The sequence below is a fragment of the Electrona antarctica genome (genome assembly GCF_951216825.1).
Source record: "Electrona antarctica genome assembly, contig: scaffold_344, whole genome shotgun sequence".
NCBI classification, from domain to species: domain Eukaryota; kingdom Metazoa; phylum Chordata; class Actinopteri; order Myctophiformes; family Myctophidae; genus Electrona; species Electrona antarctica.
The window spans coordinates 57,741-80,289 of NW_027636951.1; the positions used below are offsets into that span (position 1 = coordinate 57,741).

At 43.9% G+C, this 22,549-nt stretch overlaps 1 protein-coding gene across 1 annotated transcript in view; it reads right to left on the reverse strand.

Moving 5' to 3' along the window:
- Nucleotides 1–454: 454 nt before the first annotated feature.
- LOC306919608 (globoside alpha-1,3-N-acetylgalactosaminyltransferase 1-like) overlaps nucleotides 455–22,549 on the reverse strand; it is a 52,315-nt gene continuing 30,220 nt past the window's right edge. The window contains exons 3-10 of the mRNA XM_079532366.1: nucleotides 20,314–20,352; nucleotides 15,917–16,009; nucleotides 15,561–15,593; nucleotides 14,370–14,504; nucleotides 12,517–12,649; nucleotides 9,890–10,100; nucleotides 6,991–7,210; nucleotides 455–1,195 (exon numbers count right to left, since the gene is read on the reverse strand). Coding sequence (XP_079388492.1) covers nucleotides 1,054–1,195; nucleotides 6,991–7,210; nucleotides 9,890–10,100; nucleotides 12,517–12,649; nucleotides 14,370–14,504; nucleotides 15,561–15,593; nucleotides 15,917–16,009; nucleotides 20,314–20,352 — 1,006 coding nt within the window. The 3' untranslated portion in view covers nucleotides 455–1,053. The remainder of the gene's footprint in view (nucleotides 1,196–6,990; nucleotides 7,211–9,889; nucleotides 10,101–12,516; nucleotides 12,650–14,369; nucleotides 14,505–15,560; nucleotides 15,594–15,916; nucleotides 16,010–20,313; nucleotides 20,353–22,549) is intronic.

Sequence of the window (22,549 nt, forward strand, 5' to 3'; positions counted from 1 at the left end):
TAAATCATCTGTATGTGATAAAACAGATCTATAAATCATCTGTATGTGATAAAACAGATCTGTAAATCATCTGTATGTGATAAAAAAACAGATCTATAAATCATCTGTATGTGATAAAACAGATCTGTAAATCATCTGTATGTGATAAAACAGATCTATAAATCATCTGTATGTGATAAAACAGATCTGTAAATCATCTGTATGTGATAAAAAAACAGATCTATAAATCATCTGTATGTGATAAAACAGAGCTGTAAATCATCTGTATGTGATAAAAACAGATCTATAAATCATCGGTCGGACCCACGGTTGTCCAGAACCGCCACAAAAGGCCCCTGGCCCGGGGTCCATATATGGAGCTGGCCTGTTCTGACATCACAACACTCCATATTAGGGCATGCCTGACACAGAACTCCATATATGGGCATAAAAGAGACACAGACAGATGGGCGGAACGGGTACTCTCAAATCATTGCTTTAATGGTGATCAGCCAATCCAAAAATTATGAATTAAATTATTAGCAGTATATAAGTCTTAAGTACAGATGATTTACAGATGTTTTATCACGTACAGATGATTTACATTTCTGTTTTATCACATACAGATGATTTATAGATCTGTTTTATCACATACAGATGATTTACAGATCTGTTTTATCACATACAGATGATTTATAGATCTGTTTTATCACATACAGATGATTTATAGATCTGTTTTATCACATACAGATGATTTACAGATGTTTTATCACATACAGATGATTTACAGATGTTTTATCACGTCGTTTGATCACGTCGTTTTCAAATGATCGGAATCGGATCGCGAGCAAAAAATACGTGATCATATCTCCGTATAGTTCATGGTTTAACAGTCCAGTCCAGTACGGTCCTGGTCCGGGGGCTAGATCCACTCCAGGTGTTACGTTGGGTCAGTCCAGTCCAGTACGGTCCTGGTCCGAGGGCTAGATCCGCTCCAGGTGTTACGTTGGGTCAGTCCAGTCCAGTACGGGTCTGGTCCAGGGGTTAGGGTTAGGCTGTGATCCGCTCCAGGTCTTATGCGTTGGGCCGTATCTCTCTGTAGTTCTTGACGACTCCAGAGAAACGGACGATCTTCAGTTCAGACGTTCTGCCTTTGAAGTCCTGCCATAAATACTCTGGAGAGAGTACCTTACTGGGCTTATTGGTCCACATGTACCTGGGAGAGAGACATAGACACACAGAGAGAGAGAGAGAGAGAGAGAGAGAGAGAGAGAGAGAGAGAGACATAGACACAGAGAGAGAGAGAGAGACATAGACACACAGAGAGAGAGAGAGAGAGACATAGACACACAGAGAGAGAGAGAGAGAGAGACATAGACACACACAGAGAGAGAGAGAGAGACATAGACACAGAGAGAGAGAGAGAGAGAGAGAGAGAGAGAGAGAGAGAGAGAGATAGGCACATAGAGAGAGGAGCGAGAGAGAGAGAGAGAGAGAGAGAGAGAGAGAGAGAGAGACATAGACACACACACAGAGAGAGAGAGAGAGAGAGAGAGAGAGAGACAGACACAAACAGAGAGAGAGAGAGAGAGAGAGAGAGAGAGAGAGAGAGACAGATATTATTTATTAATATTAGGCTATCTTTCTGGTGTATACAGATTTCCCTGATGAAGGTTTAACAGCAGAAACGTTGGATTCATATTGTCTCAACCTGCTGCGTCCTAATAATAATATAATAATAATATATAATAATAATGACGTATTGGCACTCTGGCCGTTGACGTCATGACAAATGTGATGAGATCGGCACATTTGGGCACATTTGGGCACATTTGGGCACATTTGGGCTAGTGGCTATGGCTGCTTTTAGCCCAAGGAGTGTATTTTGTGCAAAACGAATGCTTGGAATGGATTCAGAATCATGAAAACCCCCTAGTTTGACACGTCACATGTTGCTACTTAAAGCAAAAGGAAGGTTTGATAGTTTTGCCACCATAGGATGTCCCTAACCCTAACCCATAGGATGTCCCTAACCCTAACCCATAGGATGTCCCTAACCCTAACCCATAGGATGTCCCTAACCCTAACCCATAGGATGTCCCTAACCCTAACCCATAGGATGTCCCTAACCCATAGGATGTCCCTAACCCTAACCCATAGGATGTCCCTAACCCATAGGATGTCCCTAACCCATAGGATGTCCCTAACCCTAACCCATAGGATGTCCCTAACCCTAACCCATAGGATGTCCCTAACCCATAGGATGTCCCTAACCCTAACCCATAGGATGTCCCTAACCCATAGGATGTCCCTAACCCATAGGATGTCCCTAACCCTAACCCATAGGATGTCCCTAACCCTAACCCATAGGATGTCCCTAACCCTAACCCATAGGATGTCCCTAACCCTAACCCATAGGATGTCCCTAACCCTAACCCATAGGATGTCCCTAACCCTAACCCATAGGATGTCCCTAACCCATAGGATGTCCCTAACCCTAACCCATAGGATGTCCCTAACCCATAGGATGTCCCTAACCCATAGGATGTCCCTAACCCTAACCCATAGGATGTCCCTAACCCTAACCCATAGGATGTCCCTAACCCTAACCCATAGGATGTCCCTAACCCTAACCCATAGGATGTCCCTAACCCTAACCCATAGGATGTCCCTAACCCTAACCCATAGGATGTCCCTAACCCTAACCCATAGGATGTCCCTAACCCTAACCCATAGGATGTCCCTAACCCTAACCCATAGGATGTCCCTAACCCTAACCCATAGGATGTCCCTAACCCTAACCCCTAGGATGTCCCTAACCCTAACCCCTAGGATGTCCCTAACCCTAACCCCTAGGATGTCCCTAACCCTAACCCCTAGGATGTCCCTAACCCTAACCCATAGGATGTCCCTAACCCTAACCCATAGGATGTCCCTAACCCTAACCCATAGGATGTCCCTAACCCTAACCCATAGGATGTCCCTAACCCTAACCCATAGGATGTCCCTAACCCTAACCCATAGGATGTCCCTAACCCTAACCCATAGGATGTCCCTAACCCTAACCCATAGGATGTCCCTAACCCTAACCCATAGGATGTCCCTAACCCTAACCCATAGGATGTCCCTAACCCTAACCCATAGGATGTCCCTAACCCTAACCCATAGGATGTCCCTAACCCTAACCCATAGGATGTCCCTAACCCTAACCCATAGGATGTCCCTAACCCTAACCCATAGGATGTCCCTAACCCTAACCCATAGGATGTCCCTAACCCTAACCCATAGGATGTCCCTAACCCTAACCCATAGGATGTCCCTAACCCTAACCCATAGGATGTCCCTAACCCTAACCCATAGGATGTCCCTAACCCTAACCCATAGGATGTCCCTAACCCTAACCCATAGGATGTCCCTAACCCTAACCCCTAGGATGTCCCTAACCCTAACCCCTAGGATGTCCCTAACCCTAACCCCTAGGATGTCCCTAACCCTAACCCATAGGATGTCCCTAACCCTAACCCATAGGATGTCCCTAACCCTAACCCATAGGATGTCCCTAACCCTAACCCATAGGATGTCCCTAACCCTAACCCATAGGATGTCCCTAACCCTAACCCATAGGATGTCCCTAACCCTAACCCATAGGATGTCCCTAACCCTAACCCATAGGATGTCCCTAACCCTAACCCATAGGATGTCCCTAACCCTAACCCATAGGATGTCCCTAACCCTAACCCATAGGATGTCCCTAACCCTAACCCATAGGATGTCCCTAACCCTAACCCATAGGATGTCCCTAACCCTAACCCCTAGGATGTCCCTAACCCTAACCCATAGGATGTCCCTAACCCTAACCCATAGGATGTCCCTAACCCTAACCCATAGGATGTCCCTAACCCTAACCCATAGGATGTCCCTAACCCTAACCCATAGGATGTCCCTAACCCTAACCCCTAGGATGTCCCTAACCCTAACCCATAGGATGTCCCTAACCCTAACCCTAACCCTAACCCTAACCCTAACCCTAACCCATAGGATGTCCCTAACCCTAACCCCTAGGATGTCCCTAACCCTAACCCATAGGATGTCCCTAACCCTAACCCATAGGATGTCCCTAACCCTAACCCATAGGATGTCCCTAACCCTAACCCATAGGATGTCCCTAACCCTAACCCATAGGATGTCCCTAACCCTAACCCATAGGATGTCCCTAACCCTAACCCATAGGATGGCCCTAACCCTAACCCATAGGATGTCCCTAACCCTAACCCATAGGATGTCCCTAACCCTAACCCATAGGATGTCCCTAACCCTAACCCATAGGATGTCCCTAACCCTAACCCATAGGATGTCCCTAACCCTAACCCCTAGGATGTCCCTAACCCTAACCCCTAGGATGTCCCTAACCCTAACCCATAGGATGTCCCTAACCCATAGGATGTCCCTAACCCTAACCCATAGGATGTCCCTAACCCTAACCCATAGGATGTCCCTAACCCTAACCCATAGGATGTCCCTAACCCTAACCATAGGATGTCCCTAACCCTAACCCATAGGATGTCCCTAACCCTAACCCATAGGATGTCCCTAACCCTAACCCATAGGATGTCCCTAACCCTAACCCATAGGATGTCCCTAACCCTAACCCATAGGATGTCCCTAACCCTAACCCATAGGATGTCCCTAACCCTAACCCATAGGATGTCCCTAACCCTAACCCATAGGATGTCCCTAACCCTAACCCATAGGATGTCCCTAACCCTAACCCATAGGATGTCCCTAACCCTAACCCATAGGATGTCCCTAACCCTAACCCATAGGATGTCCCTAACCCTAACCCATAGGATGTCCCTAACCCTAACCCATAGGATGTCCCTAACCCTAACCCATAGGATGTCCCTAACCCTAACCCCTAGGATGTCCCTAACCCTAACCCATAGGATGTCCCTAACCCTAACCCATAGGATGTCCCTAACCCTAACCCATAGGATGTCCCTAACCCTAACCCATAGGATGTCCCTAACCCTAACCCATAGGATGTCCCTAACCCTAACCCATAGGATGTCCCTAACCCTAACCCATAGGATGTCCCTAACCCTAACCCATAGGATGTCCCTAACCCTAACCCATAGGATGTCACAAGAAACCCCTATAAAGAAAATGCCCAACACCGACAGCCGGTCAGCAAGTGGATTCATGAATATATGTATATTTTTTTATTTTACATGGCATTTTTTAAATGCCATGTGAAAGCAGGGAATCATATAGCTTCAAATTGACATATTGGTTGTTCAGTTTGACCCTTGGAGATATGGCTTATAGAGTAATGTCTTGCAGAGAAACAGCGAGTTGAGAAAACGGGCTTGAAAGGTTCACTTCTGTGGTCTCTAACATTACACCTAGCTACATGTTTAAGCATTTATTTCATATTTACAAGTCTTCTGTGGACTCTAACATTACACCTAGCTACATGTTTAAGCATTTATTTCATATTTACATGTCTTCTGTGGTCTCTAACATTACACCTAGCTACATGTTTAAGCATATATTTCATATTTACAAGTCTTCTGTGGACTCTAACATTACACCTAGCTACATGTTTAAGCATTTATTTCATATTTCATTTTGGGTGAAAAGCTGGAGTTTGCACGATGACAATATTTTAGGCCAATATATACCAAATTTCCCACTTTAAACAAAAGAAGCCAGTCTGTCTCTACTAGTCAGATTTCACCTCCACAGCCCTCCCTGGTCCAAAGACTGCAACGTAGTGGCGTTTTCAGGCCACAGGAGGGAGCTGTTGGCCAGCAAATCACTCACATGTCAAAAGGACAAAAATGAATGAAGTAAAGATCTGCTATTTTCATATAGCCAAAGAATAATAATAATAATAATAATAATAATAATAATAATAATAATAATAATAATAATAATAATAATAATAATAATAATAATAATAATAATATATAGGGTTAGAAATACTGCTGTCAAATTAAAGTCTATACAAGCTAACGTCTCCTATATGGATGTATAAATATCTCTGGCTGAAAATGCACAATCCTTTCATAGTTTCACCAGATAGTTTTACCCAGAGTGCTAATATTATAACACAGCTCTGTTTGCACCTTTATTTAATTCATATTTATATCCAATATGTATTTGTACACACATTTTTTTATCTTGATTGTCTTGTTCCACTTTTGCTTTGGCAATGTAAACGTTATGTTTCCTCGCACCAATAAAGCACTTGAATTGAATTGAATATATAGGGCTGAAGTATGTGTGCTTTGTAATAAGAATAAGAATCCACTCATATATCAAACTATTGTAAACATTCCTTCCTGTCATGTCACTAATCACTCGTCCTCTGGTTGGACTCTGATCTCATTGTTCTACAGATTGTTGACTGAACTAGTTTATCAGGTAGAACGTTCTTCCTCAGTCCTCACTAATCTCTGTATGTGACGTTTTACACAGTGTTGTTCTGCTTACTGTAAATCACTCTGGATTAAGAGCATCTGATAAATGACATGTTGTAACTTGTGAATGCTAACTGGTCTCGCGCACGCACGCACGCACGCACGCACGCACGCACGCACACACACACACACACACACACACACACACACACACACACACACACACACACACACACACACACACACACACACACACACACACACACACACACACACACACACACACACACACACACACACACACACACACACACACACACACACACACACACACACACACACACACACACCTTAGATGAGCCCAGGAATCAGCTCATACGTCCAGTCTCACCTCCCCTGTTTTCACACACGAGGAAGTGGAATACGGCGTGTGCGCACGCACGCACGCACGCACGCACGCACGCACGCACGCACGCACGCACGCACGCACGCACGCACGCACGCACCTATAAACCTACACCTGTTTAGATGACTCTCCTCCTGCCAGGCTGCCTCCCCCCCCCTCCCCCTCCACCCCCCTCCACCCAACCTGTTTAGATGACTCTCCTCCTGCCAGGCTGCCTCCACCCCCGTCGTTGCGTCCAGGTCAAAGTTGGTACTGCAGGTCGTCACCAGATGATTGACAGCTGTCAGCTCCCCCCCGAACGCCCCCCCGCAGTAGTAGAAGTCTCCCTGCTCTTCAGACAGACAGGCCAGGGAGGTCTGTCTGCGCTCGTACGGGAAGTCAGACCGGCTCTTGGTGTAGTAGCCTAGAGAGACAGACAGGTTACAGACAGACAGGTTACAGACAGACAGGTTACAGACAGACATGTTACAGACAGACAGGTTACAGACAGACAGGTTACAGACAGACAGGTTACAGACATACAGTTTAGAGACAGACAGACAGGTTACAGACAGACAGGTTACAGACAGACAGGTTACAGACAGACAGGTTACAGACATACAGGTTACAGACAGACAGGTTACAGACAGGTTACAGACAGACAGGTTACAGACAGACAGGTTACAGACAGACATGTTACAGACAGACAGGTTACAGACAGACAGGTTACAGACAGACAGGTTACAGACAGACAGGTTACAGACAGACAGACAGGTTACAGACAGACAGGTTACAGACAGACAGGTTACAGACAGACATGTTACAGACAGACAGGTTACAGACAGACAGGTTACAGACAGACAGGTTACAGACATACAGTTTAGAGACAGACAGACAGGTTACAGACAGACAGGTTACAGACAGACATGTTACAGACAGACAGGTTACAGACAGACAGGTTACAGACATACAGTTTAGAGACAGACAGACAGGTTACAGACAGACAGGTTACAGACAGACAGGTTACAGACAGACAGGTTACAGACATACAGTTTAGAGACAGACAGACAGGTTACAGACAGACAGGTTACAGACAGACAGGTTACAGACATACAGGTTACAGACAGACAGGTTACAGACAGACAGGTTACAGACAGACAGGTTACAGACATACAGGTTACAGACATACAGTTTAGAGACAGACAGACAGGTTACAGACAGACAGGTTACAGACAGACAGGTTACAGACATACAGGTTACAGACATACAGGTTACAGACAGACAGGTTACAGACATACAGGTTACAGACAGACAGGTTACAGACAGGTTACAGACATACAGGTTACAGACAGACAGGTTACAGACAGACAGGTTACAGACAGACAGGTTACAGACATACAGGTTACAGACATACAGTTTAGAGACAGACAGACAGGTTACAGACAGACAGGTTACAGACAGACAGGTTACAGACATACAGGTTACAGACAGACAGGTTACAGACATACAGGTTACAGACAGACAGGTTACAGACAGGTTACAGACAGGTTACAGACAGACAGGTTACAGACATACAGACAGACAGGTTACAGACAGGTTACAGACAGACAGGTTACAGACATACAGACAGAAAGTTTAGAGACAGACAGACAGGTTACAGACAGGTTACAGACAGACAGGTTACAGACATACAGACAGACAGGTTACAGACATACAGACAGACAGTTTAGAGACAGACAGACAGGTTACAGACAGGTTACAGACAGACAGGTTACAGACATACAGACAGACAGTTTAGAGACAGACAGACAGGTTACAGACCGACCGACCGACAGACCGGCAGACAGACAGACAGACAGACAGACAGTTTAGAGACAGACAGACAGGTTACAGACAGACAAAAGGTAAATTTTGTCCTTTTGTCCAAGGCGCTTTACATAGATTACATTCACACATTCATACACTGATTGCGGCGGAAGCCATGCAAGGTACCAACCAGCACATCGGGAGCAATTTGGGGTTCAGTGTCTTGCCCAAGGACACTTCGACATGTAGACAGGAGGAGCTGGGATTCGAACCGCCGACCCATGGATCATTGGACGACCTGCTCTACCTCCTGAGCCACAGACAGACAGGTTACAGACAGACAGGGACTACAGTAACAGATAAACACAGACACCAGACTCTGTACAACACCCACAGTAACAGATAACATCACCAGGGTGTATTACGGCCACCAGTGACCCCAGGGACTCGGATAAACATGGGTGTAACACATGTAACAGATAAACACAGACACTAACATGGGTGTAACACATTAGGTAACAGATAAACACCGACACTAACATGGGTGTAACACATTAGGTAACAGATAAACACAGACACTAACATGGGTGTAACACACCAGGTAACAGATAAACACAGACACTAACATGGGTGTAACACATTAGGTAACAGATAAACATAGACACTAACATGGGTGTAACACATCAGGTAACAGATAAACATAGACACTAATGTGGGTGTAACACATACGGTAACAGATACCATTACCAGGGTGTATCACGGCTACCAGTGACCCCAGGGACTCAGATAAACACAGACACTAACATGGGTGTAACACGTGTAATAGATAAACACAGACACTAACATGGGTGTAACACATTAGGTAACAGATAAACACAGACACTAACATGGGTGTAACACGTCAGGTAACATATGAACATAGACACTAACATGGGTGTAACACATAAGGTAACAGATAAACATAGACACTAACATGGGTGTAACACACCAGGTAACAGATAACATCACCAGTGTGTATCACGGCCACCAGTGACCCCATGGACTCGGATAAAACATGGGTGTAACACGTGTAACATATAAACATAGACACTAACGTGGGTGTAACACATAAGGTAACAGATAAACACAGACACTAACATGGGTGTAACACATAAGGTAACAGATAAACATAGACACTAACATGGTGTAACACGTGTAACAGATAAACACAGACACTAACATGGGTGTAGCACATAAGGTAACAGATAAACACAGACACTAACATGGGTGTAACACATAAGGTAACAGATAACATTACCAGGGTGTATCACGGCCACCAGTGACCCCAGGGACTCGGTGCCCCAGCGGGCGTGGAACTTGGAGTCGACGTCCAGACAGAAGATGTAGTGGGCGTGCTGACGGTCTCCACGGTTACGGAGCTGAGACTCGATCAGCGTCTGGATCAGTGTCATCCTATGGGCCGAAATCTGCTGCCACCTCCTGGAGGATGGGATGGGCCGAACAAACACCTGGGGGAACACACACGCACGTACACACACACATGCGCACGTATGCATATGCACACACGCACACATGCACATGCACATGCACACGCACACGCACGCGCGCACACACGCAATTTACAATGTATTCATTTATGACTCTCTTAATCCAGAGCGATTTACAGTAAGCAAGAACAACACATGGTGAAAGTTTGAAGGCCAACATCAGAGTTTTGTACGACCGCGAGCCAATGGGGGGATCGGAGAAGCACGTGCTCTCGCACTCGCACTCACGCACACTCACACTCTACAAATTGTTTGTTCTATTGTTTTTGTAATATGAACAAACATTGCCTTGCCTTGCTACCTCTCTACTGTTGCTTTTAGTGGCTCTCTGTAAATGTAGTTCTAGTGGCTCTCTGTAAATGTAGTTCAGTCAGATAACTTATAGAATGAGAATGAGAACACACTGAATACACCCACAGTAGTAGCCTGAGCTAACGCTAGACCTTTCTGGCCGATGGGAGGGCTCAGATTTACGCACACCCCGATCTGTCCGTCAGCCCCGGTCTCTCCCCCCCCCCCCCCCCCCCCCCCAGTGCAGCACTGTTATTGTGTCGCCCAGAAGCAGAAACCACTGGTTGCTGGAGTATACCATTCTAACGGACTGTCAAAGTTATTTCCACAGAGTCGGCACACGTTGGTTTTTTTCTTAGACGGTGTGGTGGGTTCTTCAGCCATTCTCCTCATTTTCCTCGCATAGCCTCGTTTGAAGTTCCACTGGTAATGATTTCCTGACGGTGTCATTTGGACGGGTGCACACCGCTCAGAGCCCTGACGGGTGCACACCGCTCAGAGCCTTGACGGGTGCACACCGCTCAGAGCCCTGACGGGTGCACACCGCTCAGAGCCCTGACGGGTGCACACCGCTCAGAGCCCTGACGGGTGCACACCGCTCAGAGCCCTGACGGGTGCACACCGCTCAGAGCCCTGACGTCACATCATTTGAAGCGACGCCTATACGCGGAAGGGTTGACTCCCACGTTTAGGCCAGTGCAGCCCATGCGTAAATCCAGGCTTTCATTTTTCGCGCAGACGAAATGAAAGCCTGGGTATCGAGGCTACCCACATAGTAATGCAGCATATTAACCCCTTGAGTATAAGTATGCACCCTTGAGCACGGCATGAAGCCGCTCGAGTATAGACTATAGACTATATATATAGTTCAGAGTTTAGCCTGAACTAACGAGCTACAGTCTGTGTGGTTCCTCAGTGAAGTACAGTCTGTACAGTCTGTGGTTCCTCAGTGAAGTACAGTCTGTACAGTCTGTGGTTCCTCAGTGAAGTACAGTCTGTACAGTCTGTGGTTCCTCAGTGAAGCGTATAAACTAGGGATGTGCCGATGAGACATTTTGGCCGATATCGATATCCGATATAATGAATTGCTGTTATAACTTATGGCCGATAACCGATATCACCGACGTCGATATGATCTCATTCTGTATTGAAAAATTATAATAATTTTGTCCATTCTGAAAAATCCATGTAACATAACAGGGTGTCTGCACTGCAGGCTTAGGCAAGTCAGATGTAACTTAAATACCTTTATATTTAATATTGTGAGCTTGTAGATCTGTTCAAGCTGTTACTTTGGGCTTGTTTATCTGTAAAGACCGATTCATTAATTGGTTTGATTGATTAATCAAACCGATGCGATTAATCTAAAAACAACTAGAATCGTCCAATACTGATGTGTTATGCCGAATAATCTCCCATCACTAATATAAACAGGTGAGGTAGTGTGAGGTAGTGAATAATCTCCCATCACTAATATAAACAGGTGAGGTAGTGTGAGGTAGTGAATAATCTCCCATCACTAATATAAACAGGTGAGGTAGTGGTTAAACATCTGTGTGACTCCCTAGAGGGAATGATGTGGGTGTTTTTCTTTCTTGCTACTGTTTCTAATCTTGTTTAATATTGTGATATTTCTCTTGTTTCATGTAAAACCCTTTGGGCTGCATTGGATGTCATGAAAGGTGCTAAAGTGTTATTAGTAGTAGTATTAGTTAGTTAGTATTAGTATTAGTATTAGTATTAGTATTAGTATTAGTATTAGTTATTAGTATTAGTATTAGTATTAGTATTAGTTATTAGTATTAGTTATTAGTATTAGTATTAGTTATTAGTAGTAGTATTCTTCTACCTCTCTAAAGTGTTATTAGTAGTAGTATTAGTTAGTTAGTATTAGTATTAGTATTAGTATTAGTATTAGTATTAGTATTAGTTATTAGTAGTAGTATTAGTTAGTTAGTATTAGTATTAGTATTAGTATTAGTATTAGTATTAGTATTAGTATTAGTTATTAGTAGTAGTATTAGTTAGTTAGTATTAGTATTAGTATTAGTATTAGTATTAGTTATTAGTAGTAGTATTCTTCTACCTCTCTCCCGGCAGCCATCTTGACCTCCGGTACGGCGTCAGGCTGGTCGGTGAAGACGTAGAAATGAACTCTGAAACCAACGAAGAAGAACTGATCCGCCGTGGACAGGAAGTCAGGCAGGAAACGGATGTACCTGTCAGAGGTCAGGGGTCAAAGACGGTTCATATTTAGGAAGATCGTCTCCTGATTGGCTGAGCACCCCACAGCGATGATTTGATTGGCTGAGCACCGCACAGCGATGAGTTGATTGGCTGAGCACCCCACAGCGATGATTTGATTGGCTGAGCACCCCACAGCGATGATTTGATTGGCTGAGCACCGCACAGCGATGAGTTGATTGGCTGAGCACCCCACAGCGATGATTTGATTGGCTGAGCACCGCACAGCGATGAGTTGATTGGCTGAGCACCCCACAGCGATGATTTGATTGGCTGAGCACCCCACAGCGATGATTTGATTGGCTGAGCACCCCACAGCGATGAGTTGATTGGCTGAGCAGTGTACGTATTGAGGATAAAAGTAACAAGGTCAGAAAAGTGATTGGCTGGAATGTGATGATGTAATAGATGAATAGAATGTGATGATGTAATATATGAATAGAATGTGATGATGTAATGATGAATAGAATGTGATGATGTAATGATGAATAGAATGTGATGATGTAATGATGAATAGAATGTGATGATGTAATGATGAATAGAATGTGATGATGTAATAGATGAATAGAATGTGATGATGTAATATATGAATAGAATGTGATGATGTAATATATGAATAGAATGTGATGATGTAATGATGAATAGAATGTGATGATGTAATGATGAATAGAATGTGATGATGTAATGATGAATAGAATGTGATGATGTAATGATGAATAGAATGTGATGATGTAATGATGAATAGAATGTGATGATGTAATATATGAATAGAATGTGATGATGTAATGATGAATAGAATGTGATGATGTAATAGATGAATAGAATGTGATGATGTAATGATGAATAGAATGTGATGATGTAATGATGAATAGAATGTGATGATGTAATGATGAATAGAATGTGATGATGTAATATATGAATAGAATGTGATGATGTAATGGATGAATAGAATGTGATGATGTAATAGATGAATAGAATGTGATGATGTAATAGATGAATAGAATGTGATGATGTAATATATGAATAGAATGTGATGATGTAATGATGAATAGAATGTGATGATGTAATAGATGAATAGAATGTGATGATGTAATATATGAATAGAATGTGATGATGTAATGATGAATAGAATGTGATGATGTAATAGATGAATAGAATGTGATGATGTAATGATGAATAGAATGTGATGATGTAATGATGAATAGAATGTGATGATGTAATAGATGAATAGAATGTGATGATGTAATGATGAATAGAATGTGATGATGTAATGATGAATAGAATGTGATGATGTAATATATGAATAGAATGTGATGATGTAATGGATGAATAGAATGTGATGATGTAATAGATGAATAGAATGTGATGATGTAATAGATGAATAGAATGTGATGATGTAATAGATGAATAGAATGTGATGATGTAATGATGAATAGAATGTGATGATGTAATGATGAATAGAATGTGATGATGTAATGATGAATAGAATGTGATGATGTAATGATGAATAGAATGTGATGATGTAATGATGAATAGAATGTGATGATGTAATGATGAATAGAATGTGATGATGTAATGATGAATAGAGCGCCCCTATTGGCTCCTCACACACACAAAAAACAAGTGAACACATTTTAACTGATAATAATAATTATGACATCACTGCCGTGTCCATATTTGGTCATAATGACATACTTGCCGACGGCGAACACGGTTGTTGCTATGGTGACGTTCAGAGGTGCGTACATGCTGTCCAACAGCTCAGGGTCAAAGGTGTCCTCCCAGACGATGGGAGCCAACCATGGGGTCACCGTGACCACGTCTTTACGTCTGCAGCACGCGCACACGCGCAAGCACGCACACGCGCACGCAGGCACACGCACACACACACGCACACACACACGCACGAACAACACATGGTGAAACATCACATACATAGAAATAGTTATCTAGGATCATAAGAACCTAACATCTGTCTAACAGTAGAATATCTATATAATGAAACTATGCATAATATACACTATAGAGCAGGGGTGCCCACACATTTATGACGTGAGATCTACTTTCAAAATGACCAGCTCAACAAGATCTACCCACTGAAAAAATAAGTGTACCATTGCTGAAAATAGTTTAAATATATAATGTACCTGCATGGGGGGGCTTTGGAATAGGGAGGGGGGAGAAATTATGACAGGCAGTTTCTGTCAAAATATGCCGTATTTAACTTAAACGCCCAATGCATTCTCAATGGCAGGGGTGCCCACACTTTTTTGACTTGAGAGCCACTTTCAAAATGACTATGATGCAACAAGATCTACCCACCAAAAAACGTTATCAGATCGCATTGCTGAAATTTGTTTACCTGGGGTAAACCCCCCTCAGTGTGACAATGTGGAAAGTGAGTAAACTACCTCGACGCACCCAAGGTCTCCTGTCTTGCTGTTTCCTTACTCCACAGTATATAACTTTGTAATGCTACAGACGTTTGTGCACAACAATCTTGAAAACAAAGTAATACATTGTGGGTTTGAGCTGACAGGCCCTTCTAAATGTCAATCAAGTCACCTTAATTCAAGTGGCAAAATTTTAATTAAATATATATTTTTAGGGGCATGTAATGTGATCTACCTGCACAGCCCTTGTGATCTACTGGTAGATCGCGATCTACCTTTTGGGCACCCCTGCTATAGAGTGTTATGTCTACATAAAGTGCTATCTAAGTTACATAAGTTGAGTCTTTGCATAGGTAGCCATAGCCTGTAAGGTGGTCGAGGCTAGGGGAGGGGCTACGTGGATTACAGACAGACAGACAGACAGACAGACAGACAGACAGACAGACAGACAGACAGACAGACAGACAGACAGACAGACAGACAGGTTTCTCACCCGCGCAGGATGCTGGGTTGTTTGGACCTCAGACTAGAGGAAGATAATTAACAACACATCGTTAACAATCACAGCAATGATCAATAAAACATGTCTCTGATAATATTTAACAGTAGAGATGCAGGATACGTCAATGCAAAACTAATGCTTGCAATGGATTCAGCATCATGATAACCCCCTAGTTTGACATGTCACATGCTCAGCATTAGCCTGGTTAATAAACCAGACCGAATCAGCCGTGCGCGACAGTGTTGTGTGATATTAGTCTGGCTTATTAGCCAGGCTAGCTCAGCATAATGACATTTTGGGAATTTTGCCTTATATTGGTTGTTAATGGTATACCCCAACTTTCTAACCTGACTCCGCCAGATGGGGCAGCAGAGAGTACACTGGGTCGTAACTGGTCGTGCTCTATGGACTCTGGTTGTACAACTAGTTGTTGTTGTACGCTAGGGAGAAACACAGTGTAGATGCTATTAGCATTACGCTAGGGAGAAACAGTGTAGATGCTATTAGCATTATGCTAGGGAGAAACAGTGTAGATGCTATTAGCATTACGCTAGGGAGAAACAGTGTAGATGCTATTAGCATTACGCTAGGGAGAAACAGTGTAGATGCTATTAGCATTACGCTAGGGAGAAACAGTGTAGATGCTATTAGCATTACGCTAGGGAGAAACAGTGTAGATGCTATTAGCATTACGCTAGGGAGAAACAGTGTAGATGCTATTAGCATTACGCTAGGGAGAAACACAGTGTAGATGCTATTAGCATTACGCTAGGGAGAAACAGTGTAGATGCTATTAGCATTATGCTAGGGAGAAACAGTGTAGATGCTATTAGCATTACGCTAGGGAGAAACAGTGTAGATGCTATTAGCATTACGCTAGGGAGAAACAGTGTAGATGCTATTAGCATTACGCTAGGGAGAAACAGTGTAGATGCTATTAGCATTACGCTAGGGAGAAACACAGTGTAGATGCTATTAGCATTACGCTAGGCAGAAACACAGTGTAGATGCTATTAGCATTACGCTAGGGAGAAACACAGTGTAGATGCTATTAGCATTACGCTAGGGAGAAACACAGTGTAGATGCTATTAGCATTACGCTAGGGAGAAACACAGTGTAGATGCTATTAGCATTATGCTAGGGAGAAACAGTGTAGATGCTATTAGCATTACGCTAGGGAGAAACAGTGTAGATGCTATTAGCATTACGCTAGGGAGAAACAGTGTAGATGCTATTAGCATTATGCTAGGGAGAAACAGTGTAGATGCTATTAGCATTATGCTAGGGAGAAACAGTGTAGATGCTATTAGCATTATGCTAGGGAGAAACAGTGTAGATGCTATTAGCATTACGCTAGGGAGAAACAGTGTAGATGCTATTAGCATTACGCTAGGGAGAAACAGTGTAGATGCTATTAGCATTACGCTAGGGAGAAACAGTGTAGATGCTATTAGCATTACGCTAGGCAGAAACACAGTGTAGATACTATTAGCATTACGCTAGGCAGAAACACAGTGTAGATGCTATTAGCATTACGCTAGGGAGAAACACAGTGTAGATGCTAATAGCATTACGCTAGGGAAAACACAGTGTAGATGCTATTAGCATTACGCTAGGGAGAAACACAGTGTAGATGCTATTAGCATTACGCTAGGGAGAAACAGTGTAGATGCTATTAGCATTACGCTAGGGAGAAACAGTGTAGATACTATTAGCATTACGCTAGGGAGAAACAGTGTAGATGCTATTAGCATTACGCTAGGGAGAAACAGTGTAGATGCTATTAGCATTACGCTAGGGAGAAACAGTGTAGATGCTATTAGCATTACGCTAGGGAGAAACAGTGTAGATGCTATTAGCATTACGCTAGGGAGAAACAGTGTAGATGCTATTAGCATTACGCTAGGGAGAAACAGTGTAGATGCTATTAGCATTACGCTAGGGAGAAACAGTGTAGATGCTATTAGCATTACGCTAGGGAGAAACAGTGTAGATGCTATTAGCATTACGCTAGGGAGAAACAGTGTAGATGCTATTAGCATTACGCTAGGGAGAAACAGTGTAGATGCTATTAGCATTACGCTAGGGAGAAACAGTGTAGATGCTATTAGCATTACGCTAGGGAGAAACAGTGTAGATGCTATTAGCATTACGCTAGGGAGAAACAGTGTAGATGCTATTAGCATTACGCTAGGGAGAAACAGTGTAGATGCTATTAGCATTACGCTAGGGAGAAACAGTGTAGATGCTATTAGCATTACGCTAGGGAGAAACAGTGTAGATGCTATTAGCATTACGCTAGGGAGAAACAGTGTAGATGCTATTAGCATTACGCTAGGGAGAAACAGTGTAGATGCTATTAGCATTACGCTAGGGAGAAACAGTGTAGATGCTATTAGCATTACGCTAGGGAGAAACAGTGTAGATGCTATTAGCATTACGCTAGGGAGAAACACAGTGTAGATGCTATTAGCATTACGCTAGGGAGAAACAGTGTAGATGCTATTAGCATTACGCTAGGGAGAAACAGTGTAGATGCTATTAGCATTATGCTAGGGAGAAACAGTGTAGATGCTATTAGCATTACGCTAGGGAGAAACAGTGTAGATGCTATTAGCATTACGCTAGGGAGAAACAGTGTAGATGCTATTAGCATTACGCTAGGGAGAAACAGTGTAGATGCTATTAGCATTACGCTAGGGAGAAACAGTGTAGATGCTATTAGCATTATGCTAGGGAGAAACAGTGTAGATGCTATTAGCATTACGCTAGGGAGAAACAGTGTAGATGCTATTAGCATTATGCTAGGGAGAAACAGTGTAGATGCTATTAGCATTACGCTAGGGAGAAACACAGTGTAGATGCTATTAGCATTACGCTAGGGAGAAACAGTGTAGATGCTATTAGCATTACGCTAGGGAGAAACAGTGTAGATGCTATTAGCATTACGCTAGGGAGAAACAGTGTAGATGCTATTAGCATTACGCTAGGGAGAAACAGTGTAGATGCTATTAGCATTACGCTAGGGAGAAACAGTGTAGATGCTATTAGCATTACGCTAGGGAGAAACACAGTGTAGATGCTATTAGCATTACGCTAGGGAGAAACAGTGTAGATGCTATTAGCATTACGCTAGGGAGAAACAGTGTAGATGCTATTAGCATTACGCTAGGGAGAAACAGTGTAGATGCTATTAGCATTACGCTAGGGAGAAACACAGTGTAGATCCTATTAGCATTAGCATTCAGTGTTGTTCAAGTTACTTTTAAAAAGTAATTAGTTATAGTTATAGTTACTAGTCTGAAAAAGTAACAAATTACTTTACTAGTTACTAAATTATGGAAGTAACTAGTTACTAGTTACTTTACTTTACTTTATGAAAAATAAATGTTTTAAAAATATATAAGATTTTCCAATTCAGACACATCTTAACTGGCCACACATGAGTCTTAACTGGCCACGCATGAGTCTTAACTGGCCACACATGAGTCTTAACCTACCACGCATGTGTCTTAACTGGCCACGCATGTGTCTTAACCGGCCATGCATGTGTCTTAACCGGCCACGCATGAGTCTTAACCGACCACACATGAGTCTTAACCGGCCACACATGAGTCTTAACCGGCCAGACAGGTGTCTTAACCGGCCACGCATGTGTCTTAACTGGCCACGCATGTGTCTTAACTGGCCACGTATGTGTCTTAACCGGCCACGCATGTGTCTTAACCGGCCACGCATGTGTCTTAACCGGCCACGCATGTGTCTTAACCGGCCACGCATGCGTCTTAACCGGCCACGCATGTGTCTTAACCGGCCACGCATGTGTCTTAACCGGCCACGCATGTGTCTTAACCGGCCACGCATGAGTCTTAACCGGCCACTTATGGGTCTTAACCGGCCTGCTCTGGCCTCTCATTCTGTGGACCTTAATGACCAGAGCAGACCTCTCATTCTGTGGGCCTTAATGACCAGAGCAGACCTCTCATTCTGTGGACCTTAATGACCAGAGCAGACCTCTCATTCTGTGGGCCTTAATGACCAGAGCAGACCTCTCATTCTGTGGACCTTAATGACCAGAGCAGACCTCTCATTCTGTGGGCCTTAATGACCAGAGCAGACCTCTCATTCTGTGGACCTTAATGACCAGAGCAGACCTCTCATTCTGTGGACCTTAATGACCAGAGCAGACCTCTCATTCTGTGGACCTTAATGCCCAGAGCAGACCTCTCATTCTGTGGACCTTGATGACCAGAGCAGGCCTCTCATTCTGTGGACCTAATGACCAGAGCAGGCCTCTCATTCTGTGGACCTTAATGACCAGAGCAGACCTCTCATTCTGTGGACCTTAATGACCAGAGCAGACCTCTCATTCTGTGGACATTAATGACCAGAGCAGGCCTCTCATTCTGTGGACCTTAATGCCCAGAGCAGACCTCTCATTCTGTGGACCTTAATGCCCAGAGCAGACCTCTCATTCTGTGGACCTTAATGACCAGAGCAGACCTCTCATTCTGTGGACCTTAATGACCAGAGCAGACCTCTCATTCTGTGGACCTTAATGACCAGAGCAGACCTCTCATTATGTGGACCTTAATGACCAAATTAATAAAACAAATTCAAATAAAAAGTACGGCATGACATCACAGGTTCTGGCCAATTTTGGGCCTGTGGCTCCCCGGCTATAGACATCAGGTGCTCCGATCTCCCATAGCGTGTGTGTGTGTGTGTGTGTGTGTTTGTTACCTGCGGTGTGGTTCAGATTCATAGTAAACGAAGCCCATCCTGCAAGACAACACAACACAATACAAATTAAACACGACCAGGTTTATTGTTTGAGTCAACAGAGTAAAGGGCCTTTCAAACAGGGAGCGATGAACGCAGGCGCTGTCGCCCTGATCAACGACAGCTCTGCTACAGGCCTTTCAAACAGGGAGCGATGAACGCAGGCGTTGTCGCCCTGATCAACGACAACTCTGCTACAGGCCTTTCAAACAGGGAGCGATGAACGCAGGCGTTGTCGCCCTGATCAACGACAGCTCTGCTACAGGCCTTTCAAACAGGGAGCGATGAACGCAGGCGTTGTCGCCCTGATCAACGACAGCTCTGCTACAGGCCTTTCAAACAGGGAGCGATGAACGCAGGCGTTGTCGCCCTGATCAACGACAGCTCTGCTACAGGCCTTTCAAACAGGGAGCGATGAACGAAGGCGTTGTCGCCCTGATCAACGACAGCTCTGCTACAGGCCTTTCAAACAGGGAGCGATGAACGCAGGCGCTGTCGCCTGGATCAACGACAGCTCTGCTACAGGTCTTCTCCAGAGAGGCGCCACAACGCAAGCGTAAAAAAACGTTAAACAAGTTCAAGTCTGGTGAGTCGCAGGGAGCGTGTGCACTAGAGACTGACATTTTGTCGGGACTCCCGCGGGTCACGGGATTCCCGCAGGATTCCCGCGGGATGGGATTCATATTTTTATTAATCCCGTGATCGGGACGGGACGGGAATGAAAGTCAACAGGAGCGTGCAGGACCGTGAATTATATTTTCAACTGGTCGCGCTGCCAACCAAAAGAACAGAAGCGCCCATCTTTGTTGTAGTCATCTTTCAGTGAGCCAACTACATACCCCAGCAGTGCTAATGCTTCCAGGCTCCGCTCCAACCGGGAGAGGATGAAAACTTCCTTCATGCAATCCAGTGGACGTTTCATAAAGTTTAATATGAAGACATCGCAGTGCGGCCGTGGATGATTCTGCATCGCGCCGGTGATGTGATATAATCGATTATTTATAGCCAGATCATCCTGATCATCCTGATGCATTTGTTTCCCCTGGCAGTGGCAACGTTGCAACTTGCAATTGTGATGCTACGTTAGCTACATGCTAACGCTGTTACTGTTGGCACTTGCTTGGCTCCCTGAACAGCTGTCTGAGGCTGAGCGAATGTTCTACAATACATCGTCTCCCTTCTTTCTCCCAAACGAGTCCCATACACCAGTGGTTCCCAAACATTTTCATGTCAAGGACCCCTAAATCAACATTTATTAGCCCGTGGACCCCCATTTGAAAAGATGCCAGGGACCCCCATAAGAGAAGATCTGTATTACGTTTATTACTGTGTGTAAAAATTATTTACATTATGTTTTTATTGGCTATTATATATCTCAACAATTGACAAAGCACTTGTCAACAGTCAGAACAGTTCTTGGTTTTGTTTTAATATTGATATGAATATAGGATATACTGTATTTGGTAGTCAAAGTTAAATCCACCATTGCCCACTTTATTTGTATTTGTTTTATTGGTAGGCTATCTGTCTTGAGAAGCAGGAAGAGATGGATAGATGGATAGATATAGAATAACTTTTCCTAATGAAAAAAAAAAAAAAAAAACAGGAGCGGGATGGGAGCGGGAGTAATTTCGAGTGGGAGCGGGATGGGACCAGGAGTCATTCTACAGGAGTGGGACAGGATGGGATTTTGTTTTTTACTCTGGCCCAGGATTGGGACAGGACAGGATTTTTTCTGCAGGAGTGGGATGGGACAGGAGTGAAAATCCACTCCCGTGTCAGTCTCTGCACGAAACGAGCAGGCGCGAGACAAATTCACGGGACCGCGTCCAGGTAAATACACGTGCGATGTCGACCCTCGACTGTTCAGCACGTACAGGAAAAAAACGCAGGTCTCGTTAAAAATCGCTTCCCATTTGAAAGGACCTTTAAAATAGTAAAAGGTTTCAGACTTAAAACCGTTTGGTTGAAAGGAGTTGAAACTAGATAAAGTGCCCCTCAGGGCACATAGTCCGGGAGCTAGGCCCAGCCCTCATACTGTTTTTTGCTACCTTTTTTTCACTATTATTTCCTGTTAGCATATACCTTGGGCCATCTCAAAATGAAGGGACCACCCCCAACTCGGCTCCGTTTGGTTTCAGGGGCCCCAAAACCCCTTTTTGTCTCCACCAGGCCGAAGGCATGGGGAGAGAGTATG